General features: G+C 42.0%; 1 protein-coding gene across 1 annotated transcript; it reads left to right on the top strand.

Moving 5' to 3' along the window:
- Positions 1-14,869: 14,869 nt before the first annotated feature.
- LOC112256674 (homeobox protein Nkx-2.5) lies at positions 14,870-19,012 on the top strand. Its single transcript, XM_024430086.2, has 2 exons — positions 14,870-15,590; positions 17,759-19,012. The coding sequence occupies exons 1-2, from the start codon at positions 15,200-15,202 to the stop codon at positions 18,388-18,390; spliced, it is 1,023 nt and encodes a 340-aa protein (XP_024285854.1). The 5' UTR covers positions 14,870-15,199; the 3' UTR covers positions 18,391-19,012.
- Positions 19,013-19,772: the final 760 nt, after the last annotated feature.

The raw sequence follows: 19,772 nt of genomic DNA, 5'->3' as shown, positions 1-19,772 counted from the left end.
AGCCACTAATTCCCAATCCACCAGTGGGTCCACACTATACCCACCATTAGAGAACGGTTGAACCACTGGTTAGCGTGACCCAGCAGTGTGGACGAGAGCTGGGTTGCACTGCAACTCTGGGCCCAAGCTACCCTCCGGCCTTGTCCTTTCCTCCAGAGAGGAGGAGGCCATCCGTCATGCTGGCCCAGGCAGAGGCACAATGGCATGGGCCTTTTACCCAGTGCTCAGCCCCTCTCACACACCCTGCTGATAACACACAGCTTCCGGGACCTTGGAAGGGGACTGGAAGGGGACTGGAAGGGTCTCGCCCCTGACAGATATACAGTCTGGTCTCTGGCCTGCTTATTCAATGTGCTGATGCCAAGGCAAATTGCTTGGGAACTCCCTACAAGGTTGGTCAGGGATAAGGAGAAGATACATTTTCTGATATATGTCCAATTATCAATGCCCACATTTGCACTACATACAATTGGATTATTGTGCTTTAATAAGAAACATATTTTGAGGGACATTTTGGGAACATTTACCAATTCATTTGATATTTGATAGCTATAGCTATTTGATAGATACTTTCCAGAGGTTTAATGCATTTTACATTAAGACCTCCATCCCAGACAACTCTCCACCCTCATCAATCCCACAATCCATCCCTCTAAAGCTCTAAACACCTTCTGCTGGGAAAACAAATCACATTTATGGCACTACTTCCATCTAATAAAAAGTATGAGCTGGCGCACACCCAGAGATAATTATTTAGTATAGAGGTGCTGACTGACAGCGAATTAAACTGTAAGCTATCAAAATAAAATAAATAAATATATATGTATGTATATATATATATATATATATATATATATATATATATATATATATATAAACTCCCAGTCATTTATTGGGTGAATTCCATCTTAAACAACACAGCTGATACTGTCTCTGTAAGAGATTGTGGAACACTTTCCCATGGACATCCTCTTTAGATGATCTATTATCTTAATGAAGTAACTACCAACTCTCCAGTACTGTACTCTCAAACCCTTAGCCCAGAGAGAGATCTACATTACAGGCCTACATTTTACATTACAGGTAATTGGCAGACACTCTCACCCAGAGCAATTTACAAGAGCAATTAGGGTTAAGTGCCTTGCTCAAGGGCACATCAACAGGTTTTTCAACTAGTCGGCTCAGGGATTCAAACCAGTGACCTTTCTGTTACTGGTTCAATGCATTTAACTGCTAGGCTACCTACGGCCCTGTCAGACAGAAAGACTGTCTCTACAGGTTAGTGTGTGCATATGTGTGTTTTGTGTGTGTGTGCACGTAGTAGCCTTCTCATGTCAAAAAGAACTGGAGCTAAGATGTTGAATATGGCCAGGTGGTATGACGGGCGTTTCATCATGCCTTCAGTTTGGCTACATGTAACTCTATATTTTATTAAGGTAATTATCTCAGTGTAATTATCTTATGGAGAGTGAGCCACACCTACTTGAGTCATCTGTGAGTTGATGTGAACTAGGCCCACTAGCTACACTAAAATGAAATAAATGTCTTTGCACTGTTTGCTGCTCCCCAATGTGATATGTTCATTTAGACTTTGTTTTATTTTTTACAGCTCCTGTGCTTCATCTGGATTAACATCTAAAATGAATTATTCTGCTGATGATCCTGTCTGTCTTTGAAGGCTTGGGCTTTAGGTCCATCCCTAAAGGCCTATGCATTTATATCTCAGCTCTGTCTTGCCCTTATCTCCCAGCATGACCTTACCTGTCCTAATCATGATGGAGATGTTGTATCAGCATGTCAGTGTCACATCCACCGCAGGCCTCGCCTACTAGACTACTATGGCGGGTCCTGGGTTTTGTTAGAGACCGGAAACAGGCTCTTCCGCCCCATAAACACAGTGCTGAGCTTGGTAATGCGGCAGGGCTGACTGTGGCACGCGAGGACTACTGATAACGTTAACAGACATTCCATTATCTCTGTGTAGCCTAAGAACTAAGCATGGGTGTGAAAATGCCCCCTATGTGGCCAATGTGTAAATGTATAAGTTTATAGTTTATAAATGTCTTAGTCTGTTTTCCTTGACAGATTTAGGCTGTCCTAAAATCATGATGACCATTGAGGCGCTACCATTAGCACGTGGTGAACCGAGTCATTACTGTCAATAATAGCCTATCTGTAAAAAAAATCATAATACTCATTTATATTATGGAGTCATTATGCCAATGATAGACTCTGCATAAATATAGATTTGTATTAAGTTTGTTATCATGCTGAATGCTGTGGTTAAAACCCTATTCATCCCTGTGGTTGTTTTCACAGGGCTGCTGAAAGCTGAAAAGTAGTCTAGATAATTACAATGGAAGGGCGTGTTTATTGGATGAAATGTAGATGAACCGTTGCATTAGCTGTGGTCCTTTCTCTAATGATTTAGGCCTATGTTGCTGGATTTGTTCAAATAACTTTATCCTCCAGTATCGTGCCATGCGGTGCTGCTTGTGTGTATGTGTTAGCCTTCTCATGTCAGAGAGACCAGGTGTTGTGTTGTACCAGGAGCTAAGATGTCGAATATGGCCAGGCGGGATGACTGGCTCTTCATCATACCTTCAGTTGTGCTACATATTAACTTTATATTTTATAAATGTAATTATCTCAGCGTAATTATCTTATGGCGACTGGAGTGAGACACACCTATTTGAGTCACATGTGAGTAGATGTGAACTAGGCCCACTAGCTACAATAAAAATTAAAAATATATCTATTTGCACTGTTTACAGCCCCTGTGCTTAATTTGGATAAACATCTAAGAAGAATGTATGTCCGTGAAGTGGGTCTTGGGTTGAAGATTGAGAAATTCGAAGCCTTGGGTTTGAGGTCCATCCCTACCTATGTCTTTATCTCTCAGCTGTGTCTCGCCCTGACCACCTAGCATGACACCTGTCCTAATCATGACGGAGATGTTGTATAGGTGTGTCAGTGTCACATCCACCGCAAGCTGCGTCTCCTGGACACTATGGTGGTCCTGGGGGTTTATTAGAGATCAGAAACAGGGTAAACAAGAGCTCGGGGTTGCAGCAGAGCTGACAGTGGCACGCGAATACCATTGATAACGTTAACAGCCATTCCATTATCTCTCCATTCCATTATCTCTGGGTAGGCGAAGAACTAAGCAGAGGGGTGAAAACGGTCCCTAAGTGGCCAGTGTGTAAAAGTCTTAGTTCATAGTTTATAAATGTTTTCATCTGTTTTCTTTGACAGATTTAGGCGATGTCCTAAAATCATGATGACCGTTGAGGCGTTACGATTAAGCACACGGTGAACCGAGTCATACTGGCATAAAAAAAATATGAATACAAAAAAAGTTTGTTTTCTTTCGATGTATGTTGTGGAGTCATTGTGCCAATGATAGCCCATAGCCTGTGTCGAAATATAGATTTGTATTAAGTATGTTATCATGCTGAATGCTGTGGTTAAAACCCTATTCATCCCCGTGGTTGTTTTCACAGGGCTGCTGAAAAGTAGTCTAGATAATTACAATGGAAGGGCGTGTTTATTGGATGAAATGTAGATGAACCGTTGCATTAGCTGTGGTCCTTTCTCTAATGATTTAGGCCTATGTTGCTGGATTTTTGTTTTTATTTTATCCTCCAGTATCTCGCCATGCGGCGTGTGTGTACGTGTTAGCCTTCTCATGTCAGAGAGAACAGGAGCTAAGATTTCGAATATGGACATGCGGGATGACTTGCGCGTCATTTAACCTTCAATTGGTCTACATGTAACTCTATATTTTATTCATGTAATTACGTCAGCGTAATTATCTGTGGTTTTCTCTAATGCTGTAAACCTATTTTGCTATATATTTTCTTTCTTTATCTTGCGGTGTCTCGTCATGCAGCGCGTGTGTGTGTGTGTGGACTGTGCGACTGCAACTACAGTGCTCGTAACACCATTAGCAAGGTGCATCAGTGATCCGTGACGCTTAGCTGACCAGAGAGGACAACCGCCGCGAGGCTGCTCTGATTGACACGATAATAGCTTTTAACCCTCATACTATCAACATATTTTACATACATGCATTACCAACGGGGTTGTTTTGACACCAATCAGAAACTATTGGGAAAAGCAACAATCATAGCAAAATAGCAACTTCATTCTTATCAAACATCACTAGGCTTGTAAAGAAGGTTATCTGAAATAAAATGTTTGCAAAAGTATTTTTTTACAGTAATTTGCATATTCTGTCAAATTAAAATATACATTTGTCCCATGATTAATCTGCAGCTTTTTTACAAAGTACAATCGACATAAGTACTAAAAGTAGGCCTACTGATTCACCATAATTTAATTGTAGAATTATATATATTTTTTGTTATTAAGTAAATAGGCCTAATAATTTTGTCATATGTAGGTGATAAAAACTACTGTAATTTAATGGGCGGTACACCAACATTTGAAATATAGCGTACTTAATTGTATTGACAAAAAGTGATTCATCCACATTGATCCCGAGAGACAATGACCAAGAATACGCCTTAGTTCGTTTTATTTTACTTACCCTATTGCCAGGATTAGCATCGCTGCTAGTGAAACAATGGGAGTGGTAGGGCCTAGCTGGCAGGATGCTTTAAAAAGCATTCTCAAATCCTCAAAATGACTTCAAACCAAATGTTATAGCCACCCAAATAACATAACTAGTTGCACATATATATATACTATTGGAGGATATATAGGAATTCTGGTATTTAGGCTATATAACATTTCCTATAGTATAGCCTACCTATTTTTCTGAGAATACACACCAATACGTGTAGGCCTACATTTAGATTGTAGCTACTTTTTTTTTTTTTTTAAGTATTCATACCACTGACATACTTTTATGAGCTGTTTTGACTGCAACTAAGCATGTAAGGTCTTTTTTTTTTATTGTGCTGTGGTTTGAGGGGGCTCAATCAGGAATTTTGACCAGATAAGCAGATCACCTGCAGTGATGGAGCACCTTATGTAGGCATACTCACCCTTTCCTTTGCTATACAACTGCTTATAAGTGTAATTTAATATTATGTCTCCAGAGAAACCTGGAATCAAATAAATATTTGTTTTTAGATTTGCACTAAACTTCCACAGAGCTGCATTATTTTCCAGAAAACGCATAGAGCCCCGAGTTGATTATCCCTTTATACTAAGGCTATAATTGAACACATTTGGCACTAGAAATGTGTCCATTTTCAGATAGAAATGTGTCCAACATCCACTGAGTAGCTAGCAAGTTTACTAGATAGCTACAGTAGTTGCCTTGGTAACCAAACAAATAGACTTGCTAGCTAAGCTGACCAAAACATCAGTCCTAGCTTGCTATTATGAAAATCCAATTTAACATTGCCAATAATGTTTTCAATTCGACTTTGGCTTTCAAAAGCAGCTCAAACATAGAACATGTAAGAATGAACTATAGCCTTTGTATTCTACCATTCTGATATACCATGCATTATTTAAGCAATAAATAAGGCATGTTTTGTCATACCTGTGGTATAAGATCTGTTATAAACAGTGGTTTGAGCCCTGAATTCTGATTGGCTGAAAGCCATGATATGTTAGACCGTATACCATGGGTATAACGAAATGTTTAGTTTTACTGCTCTAATTACTTGGTAACCAGTTTATAATAGCAATAAAGCTCCTCAGGGTTTCAAATCAAATCAAATCAAATTTTATTTGTCACATACACATGGTTAGCAGATGTTAATGCGAGTGTAGCGAAATGCTTGTGCTTCTAGTTCCGACAATGCAGTAATAACCAACAAGTAATCTAACTAACAATTCCAAAACTACTGTCTTATACACAGTGTAAGGGGATAAAGAATATGTACATAAGGATATATGAATGAGTGATGGTACAGAGGAGCACAGGCAAGATACAGTAGATGGTATCGAGTACAGTATATACATATGAGATGAGTATGTAAACAAAGTGGCATAGTTAAAGTGGCAAGTGATACATGTATTACATAAGGATGCAGTCGATGATATAGAGTACAGTATATACGTATGCATATGAGATGAATAATGTAGGGTAAGTAACATTATATAAGGTAGCATTGTTTAAAGTGGCTAGTGATATATTTACATTTCCCATCAATTCCCATTATTAAAGTGGCTGGAGTTGAGTCAGTGTCAGTGTCAGTGTGTTGGCAGCAGCCACTCAATGTTAGTGGTGGCTGTTTAACAGTCTGATGGCCTTGAGATAGAAGCTGTTTTTCAGTCTCTCGGTCCCAGCTTTGATGCACCTGTACTGACCTTGCCTTCTGGATGATAGCGGGGTGAACAGGCAGTGGCTCGGGTGGTTGATGTCCTTGATGATCTTTATGGCCTTCCTGTAACATCGGGTGGTGTAGGTGTCCTGGAGGGCAGGTAGTTTGCCCCCGGTGATGCGTTGTGCAGACCTCACTACCCTCTGAGAGCCTTACGGTTGTGGGCGGAGCAGTTGCCGTACCAGGCGGTGATACAGCCCGCCAGGATGCTCTCGATTGTGCATCTGTAGAAGTTTGTGAGTGCTTTTGGTGACAAGCCGAATTTCTTCAGCCTCCTGAGGTTGAAGAGGCGCTGCTGCGCCTTCTTCACGATGCTGTCTGTGTGAGTGGACCAATTCAGTTTGTCTGTGATGTGTATGCCGAGGAATGTAAAACTTGCTACCCTCTCCACTACTGTTCCATCGATGTGGATAGGGGGGTGTTCCCTCTGCTGTTTCCTGAAGTCCACAATCATCTCCTTAGTTTTGTTGACGTTGAGTGTGAGGTTATTTTCCTGACACCACACTCCGAGGGCCCTCACCTCCTCCCTGTAGGCCGTCTCGTCGTTGTTGGTAATCAAGCCTACCACTGTTGTGTCGTCCGCAAACTTGATGATTGAGTTGGAGGCGTGCGTGGCCACGCAGTCGTGGGTGAACAGGGAGTACAGGAGAGGGCTCAGAACGCACCCTTGTGGGGCCCCAGTGTTAAGGATCAGCGGGGTGGAGATGTTGTTGCCTACCCTCACCACCTGGGGGCGGCCCGTCAGGAAGTCCAGTACCCAGTTGCACAGGGCGGGGTCGAGACCCAGGGTCTCGAGCTTGATGACGAGCTTGGAGGGTACTATGGTGTTGAATGCCGAGCTGTAGTCGATGAACAGCATTCTCACATAGGTATTCCTCTTGTCCAGATGGGTTAGGGCAGTGTGCAGTGTGGTTGAGATTGCATCGTCTGTGGACCTATTTGGGCGGTAAGCAAATTGGAGTGGGTCTAGGGTGTCAGGTAGGGTGGAGGTGATATGGTCCTTGACTAGTCTCTCAAAGCACTTCATGATGACGGAAGTGAGTGCTACGGGGCGGTAGTCGTTTAGCTCAGTAACCTTAGCTTTCTTGGGAACAGGAACAATGGTGGCCCTCTTGAAGCATATGGGAACAGCAGACTGGTATAAGGATTGATTGAATATGTCCGTAAACACACCGGCCAGCTGGTCTGCGCATGCTCTGAGGGCGCGGCTGGGGATGCCGTCTGGGCCTGCAGCCTTGCGAGGGTTAACACGTTTAAATGTCTTACTCACCTCGGCTGCAGTGAAGGAGAGTCCGCATGTTTTCGTTGCAGGCCGTGTCAGTGGCACTGTATTGTCCTCAAAGCAGGCAAAAAAGTTATTTAGTCTGCCTGGCAGCAAGACATCCTGGTCCGTGACTGGGCTGGATTTCTTCTTGTAGTCCGTGATTGACTGTAGACCCTGCCACATGCCTCTTGTGTCTGAGCCGTTGAATTGAGATTCTACTTTGTCTCTGTACTGACGCTTAGCTTGTTTGATAGCCTTGCGGAGGGAATAGCTGCACTGTTTGTATTCGGTCATGTTACCAGTCACCTTGCCCTGATTAAAAGCAGTGGTTCGCGCTTTCAGTTTCACACGAATGCTGCCATCAATCCACGGTTTCTGGTTAGCGAATGTTTTAATCGTTGCTATGGGAACGACATCTTCAACGCACGTTCTAATGAACTCGCACACCGAATCAGCGTATTCGTCAATATTGTTATCTGACGCAATACGAATCATATCCCAGTCCACGTGATGGAAGCAGTCTTGGAGTGTGGAGTCAGCTTGGTCGGACCAGCGTTGGACAGACCTCAGCGTGGGAGCCTCTTGTTTTAGTTTCTGTCTGTAGGCAGGGATCAACAAAATGGAGTCGTGGTCAGCTTTTCCGAAAGGAGGGCGGGGCAAGGCCTTATATGCGTCGCGGAAGTTAGAGTAACAATGATCCAAGGTTTTTCCACCCCTGGTTGCGCAATCGATATGCTGATAAAATTTAGGGAGTCTTGTTTTCAGATTAGCCTTGTTAAAATCCCCAACTACAATGAATGCAGCCTCCGGATAAATGGATTCCAGTTTGCAAAGAGTCAAATAAAGTTCGTTCAGAGCCATCGATGTGTCTGCTTGGGGGGGATATATACGGCTGTGATTATAATCGAAGAGAATTCTCTTGGTAGATAATGCGGTCTACATTTGATTGTGAGGAATTCTAAATCAGGTGAACAGAAGGATTTGAGTTCCTGTATGTTTCTTTCGTCATACCATGTCTCGTTAGCCATAAGGCATACGCCCCCGCCCCTCTTCTTACCAGAAAGATGTTTGTTTCTGTCGGCGCGATGCGTGGAGAAACCCGCTGGCTGCACCGCCTCGGATAGCGTCTCTCCAGTGAGCCATGTTTCCGTGAAGCAAAGAACGTTACAGTCTCTGATGTCCCTCTGGAATGCTACCCTTGCTCGGATTTCATCAACCTTGTTGTCAAGAGACTGGACATTGGCAAGAAGAATGCTAGGGAGTGGTGCACGATGTGCCCGTCTCCGGAGTCTGACCAGAAGACCGCCTCGTTTCCCTCTTTTTCTGAGTCGTTTTTTTGGGTCGCCGCATAAGATCCATTCTGTTGTCCCGGTTGAAAGGCAGAACACAGGATCCGCGTCGCGAAAAACATATTCTTGGTCGTACTGATGGTGAGTTGACGCTGATCTTATATTCAGTAGTTCTTCTCGACTGTATGTAATGAAACCTAAGATGACCTGGGGTACTAATGTAAGAAATAACACGTAAAAAAAACAAAACACTGCATAGTTTCCTAGGAACGCGAAGCGAGGCGGCCATCTCTGTCGGCGCCGTAAGTCTTGTGATATATGATTGGTTTTACAACTAAAAGTTAAACACGCCACGCACTCTACATTGTGTCTGGGTGCCTGTATTACAGCCCTTAGCCATGGTATATTGGCCATATACCACAAACCCCGAAGGATTTGTATTCCCTTTATCATGCGGTATTGTGCGACTGCAATCTGCACTGTTCATAACACCATTAGCAAGGTGCATTATTGCTTAATTATAAACTGGGTGATTCAAGCCCTGAATGCTGATTGGCTGACAGCTGTGGTATATCAGACCTTATACCATGGGTATGACAAAGCATGTTTTTGTATTGCTCTAATTAGGTTGGTAACCAGTTTGTAATAGCAATAAGGCACCTCAGGGCTTTGTGGTATAAGGCTAATATACCATGGCTAAGGGCTGTATCCAGGCACTCCGCGTTGCGTTGTGCAAAGAACAGCCCTTAGCCGTGTTATATTGGCCATATACCACAGCCCTTCGAGCCTTATTGCTTAAATATACCACAGCTGTCAGCCAATCAATCAGCATTCAGGGTTCCAACCACATAGTTCATAAAGGGAAATAATGCATGGCCTAGAATGCCCTTCAAGCCAATCAGAAACAAGTATTCAACAATGCCATGGTACAGTATAAACACCGATACTTCTCTCTATGTAGATTCAGAGTGTAGGCTGAATTCTGTGTTGCAGTTCTATCAAGTATACACACCATTGGTAGAGTTTTTATACTATTGGCAGATTTTTTTTATGCACAAAACTACACAGTCATATGATATGTGGTATAGAAAAGTAAGGTGCAATCTTAGGCGAGTACATTGGGTGCTATATTTTGGCAAACTGTCTATCTGGTCAAAATCTCTTATGCAGGTCCTCCACCCTCTGGTGGTACAGATCATTTGGGGTCAAAATTACGATAAGTCAATATTGATGCAAAAACACTAAACAATGGTTTATTTTTTTTAAGAACAAGTTGACGGACAAAGTCATTAACAATTTGAAGAATTGTATTACCCACCTTTGGGCTATGTTACAAAAATATGCCTCTGGGGTCAAAATACACCAGTCGGTAGTATGAGGGTTAACAGACATAAACAACATTAACTCGACAAAACTTGATAGAAGGACATCGAAAATGATATCATTATGCTAGCCAAAAAAATAGCACAATATAGAAAGGAACGAGCCTAGGCTCTGTCACAGCCGGCCGCGACCGGGAGGTCCATGGGGCGACACACAATTGGCCTAGAGTCGTCTGGGTTAGGGAGGGTTTGGCCGGTAGGGATATCCTTGTCTCTTCGCGCACTAGCGACTCCTGTGGCTGGCCGGGCGCAGTGCACGCTGACCAGGTCGCTAGGTGTATGGTGTTTCCTCCGACACATTGGTGCGGCTGGCTTCCAGGTTGGATGCGCGTTGTGTTAAGAAGCAGTGCGGCTTGGTTGGGTTGTGTTTCGGAGGACGCATGGCTCTCGACCTTCGTCTCTCCTGAGCCCGTACTGGAGTTGTAGCGATGAGACAAGACAGTAACTACTAACTATTGGATGCCACGAAATTGGGGAGAAAAAGGGGGGTAAAAAAATACATCTTTTTAAAAATAACAATGTAGAAAGGAGGACTAGTTTTTGCCCTGACCTATGCAAATTAATATTTGTGTCACTATTATGCTAGGTCTATTTGATTATTCAAATAATAATATGGATTGGTAGCATATAGAGACATAAACCTAAAACCATTAATCAGAAAGTCACCTCCTTTACAGTCAAAGCATGTCCCCTCGGATCCTGATGTCAGTGGTGGTGAGATAATCTCATGATGGATTAGAAATAGGCCTATCTATAGCAACCATGTCTGCTATGGAACACATGCGGTCAGTCGGCGCTCATTTAGGCAACAAGCGCTCACGGTCTCAATTCAGTTTCACGGCAGAATTAGACATTAATTCAAATGTCATATTTTGTGGGTGACCTGCCTGCATTTATGCCTGGGGAAAGGCAAAGCCTCGACATTAACTCTGCCATAACAATTCACAAATATTATTTCAAACATTATTTTACCGGGGCTTGTAAAAATCAAGCACATTCGTAGAATATAAGGTACTGAGCAAAAAAATATAAACGCAACATGCAACAATTTCCACGATTTTACTGAGTTACAGTTCATATAAGGAAATCAAGTGAATTCAAATAAATTCATTAGGCCCTAATCTATGGATTTCACATGACTGGGCAGGGAGGCAGCCATGAATGGGCATGGGAGGGCATAGACCACCCAATTGGGAGACTGGCCCACTCACTGGGGAGCAAGGACCAGCCAATCAGAATGAGTTTTCCCCCACAAAAAGGCTTTATTACAGACAGAAATACTCCTCAGTTTCATCAGCTGACTGGGTGACTGGTCTCAGATGATCACACAGGTGAAGTAGTTGGATGTGGAGGTCCTGGGCTGGCATGGTTACATGTGGTTGTGAGGCCGGTTGGACGTACTGCCAAATTCTCTAATACGACACTGGAGGTGGCTTATGGTAGAGAAATGGAAGTGGATATTCCTGCAGTCAGCATGACAATTGCATGCTCCCTCAAACCTTGAGACATCTGTGGCATTGAGTTGTGTGACAAAACTGCACATTTTAGAGTGGCCTTTTATTGTCCCCAGTACAAGGCACACGTGTAATGATCATGCTGTTTAAACAGATTCTTGATATGCCACACCTGTCAAGTGGATGGATTATCTTGGCAAAGCAGACACTTCACATGTTGCATTTATATTTTTGTTCAGTAGAATCTTAAATGGTTCTTTGGCTGTCTAAATAGGAGAACTCTTTGAAGAACTATTTTGGGTTCCATGTAGAACCTTTTCAACAGAGGATCCTACATGGAACCCAAAAGTGTACCTGGAACCCAAAAAGAAGAACCCTTTTGGAACCTTTTTTTCTAAGAGTGCAGCCCATTACTATTGTAAATAAACCAACGGGAGTAAACCTTTGGCTCACCCGGTCTAGTCAATAAATTCCACCTAAATACATGTGTAAATTATCTGTGTCCCTCGGCTAAAATAGCCATAAACAAAGTCTGTTTCAGATTGCTCCACATTTTCATAGCGGTGTAACCACATCTTAAGCCAATACAAGCAACGCAAACCGTAATGGATGACTTTGTTTTGGAAAACACAAGTGCACGAATTGTGTTTATAGCCCTCTCCCTACACTCCCTCTCTCTCACTACTCCCCCTCTCCCTCCTCGTCCTCTCTTCCCCTCTTCCCGCTCTCCATCTCTCAAATTGTCCGTTTTAAAGACATCCATCTTGAGAAGCCGGGGTAGACGCTCCTCCAATCTAAACAGCACTCTGCTGATGGCGAGCGGATGAGATTATGTATTGTCTTTCTCTCCCCCTTTCATTCTCTCTGCACGGTTTAGGTTTAGGCTACCGGAGCTTTTGTCCCTGGCGCCTGTCCTGGGCCACTGTAGACAGGCGACTTGAGGAGAGTAGAGGTGTAACATTACAACATCTCTGATTATCCCTCTGGATTTGCGATAACGTTTGCTTGCAGACGGTGGTCCATATATCTGAAAATAAATATATCAAATATATTTAATACAACAGGATGTCCCTTAGCTGTGTGTGTGTGTGTGTGTGTGTGTGTGTGTGTGTGTGTGTGTGTGTGTGTGTGTGTGTGTGTGTGTGTGTGTGTGTGTGTGTGTGTGTGTGTGTGTGTGTGTGTGTGTGTGTGTGTGTGTGTGTGTGTGTGTGTTCGTTCCACTATTGAATCATCGTCCATGCTTGGTTCTCATTTTGAAATGTTGATCAGTGTTGTATAGTTTAGACCCCTTTCGTGCATCTGTCTTCCTAGGACTAAAACATATATGGACTAAAAGAGAGGGGCAAGGCATTCAGAAAAGTAAATAATATTGCAAAGTTATAAAACATCTCAACACAAATAGTCGCAGTGCAAGACCCGCAGTGTGCTCTGTTTCCTGTCTGTCCTCGGCGAGAGGAGCCAGTAGACACAGTGGATAGTACTAGAGTGAGACACTGGCAGGTCTGGATCCTGTCCACATACACGTTATTCTCACCCTATTTCTCTTTGCTTTGTGAAAACATCAGTTAAATGAGTCTGCAGGTACATAAGGCGTGGCGTGTTTAACTTTTAGTTGTAAACCAATCAACTAGGCAAAAAACATGTATTCAAAACAAATATTTAAGCCATGTATTCAGAACAAATCTAGCTATTTAGAGTTATTCGTTGGCTGTAGACCACTTGTACCTGGTCACATTATATAGGATAGCTGCATCAAAATGTGTAAGTGATTATTAGATTAGCCAATAAGGCCTTCGGAGCTTTACTATATGTTTGACTTCATCAATTCGAACGATAAATTAATTATTCACACAAGCATGCGAGGACAGACTAACAAATAATAGCTTAAGTAAATGCCTATAATTGTAGTCCTAATATTATTATAAATCATTAGACCTATGCCAATTATTATAGTTTGGATATTGTTTCAATGTAGCCTAATATAAATAAAAGCTATGTGCTATGATTTATCATATTTTCAACACAATTCTAAGACAGAAATATCGATATGCAATGTAAACGAAAATGTGTGTGAATGAATATGACAATGTTGTATTTTATGTTTTTCAAGGATTCCTTTGTAAGTTTTTGTTCGTTCGTTTAATAAATGTATGGGGGAAATGTTTTCGTTTTGGTGTTTTTTTTAACGTGTTGTTGTTATTTTATACTCTTACCAAATACTAGGTACGCCTATATTCATTGTATTTAGTTATTGACCGGTAAAAAAATAAAAATACCTCACACACTATAAATATACAAATGCACTTGTAAATGTCTGTAGAAGTAAGTGATTAGGTTACAAATGTACACTGTATAGTGTAGCCTATCAATTAGTAATACAGTAAAGCAATCGTTAGCCTATAATTCTGTTATAATCCCCCCCCCCCATTATCTTATCCGCGGTTTGTGGAAACAGGAAAATAAGATTTGGGTTATCTAAGCGTGTGTGATGATAGGGAGAGTAGCCTAGAGAGAGCGAGAGAGAGAGAGAGAGAGAGAGAGAGAGAGAGGGTGCTTAAATAGGAAACTACACTGATAGCAACAGATAATGTGTAATTAAAATCAGTATTCCTCTCTATGCTGCTTATCAGCATGTTTTCTTAGCCTATTAAACCAGCCAAAAAGAAACGGTCTCATCCGTGCAGGCCTCCACACACACTGACTCAATCTCCCACTCTGCATGAAAGACACATGCTTTTTCTTCTTCCATTTGTATAATGAGGAAGGCTACAACTATGTTGAGTTCATTATAGTTTCAGTCGGTTACTACTCCATTTTTACACTATTCAATGTGAGCTAAGCTATATGCAAACCATGAACGGATATATGATGAAAACCGGTCTCCTACCTGTACAGAAACTGCATGCAGACGCTCTGAGGGCTGATACCACATTCAAATTATTCTAGCCTAGGCATACTTCTTTTTAAATTTCCCATTGAAATAAAGACGTATTCATTTAATGTAACATAATACAACATTTCAATAGTTGTTACTTGATAATCTTCTCTAAACTCTAAATACATGGAAGAGCTTGCGCCTTCGCTCCATGCAGTCACCCATCCCATTATCTCGTGACGTCACAGGGAGGAAAAGAAGCGTCCGCCTTGAGTCCTCCAACAAAACAGAAACTGCATCTCACCAAATTCCCCAACAAGCTAAACAGACACCGTAGGCGAGGCAGAGAGCGCAGGGCAGAGAGACGGGAGCTGTCACTTCACGAAATAAACCAGTCCTCTTTTGCATAGCTCCATGAACAAACAACAAGCAAGGCTCAGCAATCATTCAGGCTACTGTAGAGGTTTTCTTTATTCTTCTTCAAAGAGACGAATAGACCCCCTTTTGGATCCGTTTACTCTTAAAAACCGTCTATCCAAACAAACACCTGCTTGAGGAGTTCTTTATGCTCGGATGAGCCACTTCACCAAGGGACTATAATTCCTACTTCATGTGAACGAATAGGTGCCGATGATAATAATGCTTCCTAGCCCTGTTATTTCTGCCTCCACCACGCCGTTCTCAGTCAAAGACATACTGAAGCTGGAGCTTCAGCAGCAGTCCCAGCAGCAGCGGCTCGCCTCACACCTTGGGCCGCCCCATGAGTGCTCTCACCCGGTGTCGCAGCAGCACCGCTTCGCCCTCCAGTCGCCCCCGTCTTGTATGCTGGCTGGCAGAAACAGGGACAGTCCCAGCCCCGGGCTCTTGGAGAGAGAGGCGGGGATGTCCTACCTGGGTAGTCTGACCGTGCAGGAGCGGCTGATGGAGACGGGTCTTGCCGGAGAGATATTCACTTCCCCGGGGCTACAGGGACACTCAGCCGACAACAGCCTGGAAGTTGAGCAGGAGGACATAGACACCAGTAAGTCAGCGATTGATTACCAGCATACATAGTATCCTAACCATATGATTTTAAAAGAAAGTATTATATTATATTATTCTAACTCTATTATGATTGCAGTATTCTAGATTATCAAGCTCATTAATTTAATCCAATTATATGATAATACACCCATACATATATATATATATATATATATATATATATGTTTTCTTCTTCCATTTAACAAGAGACTACTTCAGTTAAACGATTACAATATTAGCGCCTTTTATAGAAAGCGATACCTTTATTTTATTTGTCATCTACATAGAGGGTTCACCTGTAAATAAATAGGTTTGGAGAAGAAAACGCTCCAAACGACAGCATTTTGACAAATTGTGCATGGCTGAATCGCCATATAAAAAATATGAGCAATCCAACATCCTTCGTTCTCAGAAATAATTTAAAGAGTCATGTTGTTTTTCAGATAAATGTACCTACTGCACTGAAATGAACCTTTAGATAAGACAGAAATGTTGTTCCACGCAATTTATTTCCTTTTTTAGAAATGACAAGTAATATTGGGCCAAATGCCTTAATTAGGCCTATACGTTGCATATACCCTAATTATTTAATGCATTTACTCTTTAGGTTGATGTCAGCATTAGTGGGACTTCAAGTGTATTGGGACATTTGTGTTTGAGGGAACTGTACTATGGTAATTTTGTAACCCAATCACAACAAATGTCATTGGTTTTTTGCTAAATGGTTTTGTTTAGTGTGATTTCATTGCAGTGTGTGTGGTCAGGTTTCTTAGACAGCGTGACCCGTTGAAACGCATGAAAAAAATCCCATATATATGAAACCTTGAGCTAGAATGATAAGGCTGTCGTTCTGTCAATTATAATTCAACGATCTAGCTTTTTAATAACCATTCATGTAAACAGAGTTGCAGGAAGTAGGAGTGCTGAGGGTGCAGCACCCCCTGAGAAAACAGCATTGGATGACAGTGGAAGGCATTCGAGGGAAATTAAAGAAAGGAAACACCATTATGTACGAAAGGGAGGATAGAAAAGAGGCTCACTTTATGAAAGGGGACTTGGGGATAGTTGAGGTGTTTCAGGATCCGGTAAAAGCTGTTCCGACGTCTTTAGTTCGATTTTCAGGAAGAGCTTGGAATGTCCCGAAATCAATGTTCTAAGGGCATGGAAAGGGTTCAATAAAATGTTATTGTATAAAAACAGAGAGTATTTATCTACAAGCCTGTACAAAGGCTTATTGGTGAGTTCATAACAAGTGTGAGGTGAAGTGGAACACGAATGTATTTCTAATGAGAAAATAGTATCCCAGTTCATATTTTTCTAAAGTGTCCCACCAACACTGAAAGCCACGCTTTAGCAAAAGTAGGGGTCTGAGGTTGTTTTGGGGGTTTTTAGCAATCCTTGAATAATACATTATCAAGTTGTTTCATCATAAAATTGTAGATAAGACCTTAACTCATTAAAATAAACATCACCTGAGTATGGGTAGACTGATTTTGATTGTCTACATAGTGATCTACCACAAAGTGTCCGACTTCTGCATATATCACCCTATTTAGACCAGGGGTGGGAAAGTGGTGGCACGAGGCCGTTTTGTAGACCCGCAGACCCCCCCTACCAAACTTTTTTTTTTTTTTGTGTACCCAGCTATCATGGTTGAATTACCAACCCGGGGCCCCCATTGATTTTGTTAGCCACTCTCACTCAGGTATCATATTAAAAACTGAAAACATTCTCCATCCTAACTACATTTAACTTAGGGCCCCCAAAAGGCTAGGGCCAGCTCTGACTACATGCGGGTATGGATGTGAGTATGCAGACCCGCGAACCACTGCCGCTATTCATGATGAGTTCAGATTTCTTGTGGCCCCCACCCCCATCAAAGTTCCCATTAAAATGAATAAATATATTTGAAGTAAAACTGGTTTCAAGCCAGGGACTACACTAAAACAACAACATTTGAACAACAAATCATAGGAAGGACTATCTGATTTAGGCTAAATTTATTATTGTGTCATAGATTAGTAAAGACTCGAGATTACTTTTGAAAAACATCAGTAGCCTAACTATGGACCTCCAGGATTAGAATAGCTATTTTGTATAGAATTAAATAATTGATAAATCTGTCGTCAAATATGACTAAAATCTCTCTCCCCTCTCTTTCTGGAGAATCTTGTGGTCTAATAGGAGTGAGGGACTGCGAGGAGTCCACACAGGTGCACTCGGACTTGGAGAAACCCCCAAAACAGCAAAGGGCCCGGCGGAAACCACGGGTACTCTTTTCCCAGGCGCAGGTGTTCGAGCTCGAGCGGCGTTTCAAGCAGCAGCGTTACCTATCCGCCCCGGAGAGGGAACACCTGGCCAACACTCTGAAACTGACCTCCACACAGGTCAAAATATGGTTCCAGAACAGGAGGTATAAGTGTAAACGGCAGCGGCAGGACAAGACCCTAGAGATGGCCGGACACCCACACCATAATCCCCCGCCTAGGAGAGTGGCAGTCCCGGTGCTGGTGCGTGATGGGAAGCCCTGCCTGGCTGGATCTCAGAACTATAATACATCCTACACTGTTGGAGCGGCCAGCCCCTATAGTTATAATGGCTACCCGGTTTACAATAACCCGGTGTATACTAACACTTACTCATGCACGTACTCTAGCCTGCCTGCTCTAGCGCCCAACACTACTGCTAACGCCTTTATGAATATGGGTCTTGGGAACCTGGGCGTGTCGCAATCTCAGGCCCAAACACCACAGGGAACAGCCTGCCAAGGAACTCTGCAGGGCATTCGGGCCTGGTAGCTGAATGTGTTGATCTCCAGTTGAATAACATTTGCTTTGTTGATCAAGCGTTGATGAAGTTGATAACTAACTTACAGTATTTTGGGATAAGTAAAAACCTTTATGTGTCCCTTGCAGCACAATAAGGATTTATCGTTGAAAGTCGTCATATTGAGACAAATTTTGTACAAAGAGATTAGATGTTTCATCATCAACGGCAAAAACGTGTTTTTAAAAGTTGGACTATTCCAAAGTCACTGTTGGATATAGATATATACTGTGACAGCATTGTATACTGCCTAAATCCCCAAGCGCAATTTGGGATAAACTATTGGGTGCTTATCACTCAGGATGTGAATGGCCTATGCTGGCAAACATTAGCAACGATTATATATGAGCGCTTTACTTAAAAAATATGACTTTACATGTAACCTACTACAAATGGCAAAGGGGGCGTTACCAGTGAAAACATTCTACATCATATCAGGACATCCCCAAATTGTTTTCTGTAGACTTTTTATTTTTATTTTAAAAAATTTGAGATGTATCCTTGTGCACCTGAACAATGCCTGCTGATTATGTTTTGTTGCTGAGGAAAATAAGCATTTATTGAGAAATAAAGTGAAACATTTTGGTATCAAAATGAAGGCATATGTTGATTATATATTCAGAGGGAAAATGCAACTGTGGTATCTTTTGCACTCTCCATCCTAGTTTCGAAAATAGTTTCGAGTGTGTCTGTGTGTGTGTGTGTGTGTGTGTGTGTGTGTGTGTGTGTGTGTGTGTGTGTGTGTGTGTGTGTGTGTGTGTGTGTGTGTGAGAGAGAGAGAGAGAGAGAGAGAATGTGATTTTACACCGTATGAAACTTTAGGTGTCTGGTCAAGTTCCTTCAATCCCATTTAGAAAAGGTGTGTTGTGTTTCTACATAAACGCATGAATATGTGCGCACAAATTTCGGATTTATTCATGGCGTTTTTAAAATACTTTGATTGACAGTGGTTGAAACCGTAGGCCTAGCCTACTTTCTGATACTATATGTTCTCATTATTGGCCATTGGTTTGGTTTTGTACACGTTCTCCAGAAGCGCCCCGCACTTCAAGGGCGTTTGGTCTCTGTTTTGCATTCAGTTTCACATTTATTTTCCAGAACGACGCTTATGCTGATTATTTGTAATCTAAAGATACAACTAAATTTAAGAAAATATCACCAAAAATACATAACGATTAAAGCAAATTGATTGTCTTCATGTTATGCTATGTTAGGCTATTCCAAAAATAAATGTTTGAGATATGGTTCCAGCATACTGTTCGCCACGGAAGGCCGTTTTCCAGCCGTCGCTTTGGAAGAGCTGAAAAGAGAGGCAAATATAGCAGAGTAGGCCAGAAACACAGACAGACACAGA

The sequence above is a fragment of the Oncorhynchus tshawytscha genome, linkage group LG01 (assembly GCF_018296145.1).
Source record: "Oncorhynchus tshawytscha isolate Ot180627B linkage group LG01, Otsh_v2.0, whole genome shotgun sequence".
NCBI lineage: Eukaryota > Metazoa > Chordata > Actinopteri > Salmoniformes > Salmonidae > Oncorhynchus > Oncorhynchus tshawytscha.
The sequence above is the reverse complement of the archived record's forward strand: the minus strand, read 5'-3'. Positions and strand labels throughout refer to the sequence as shown.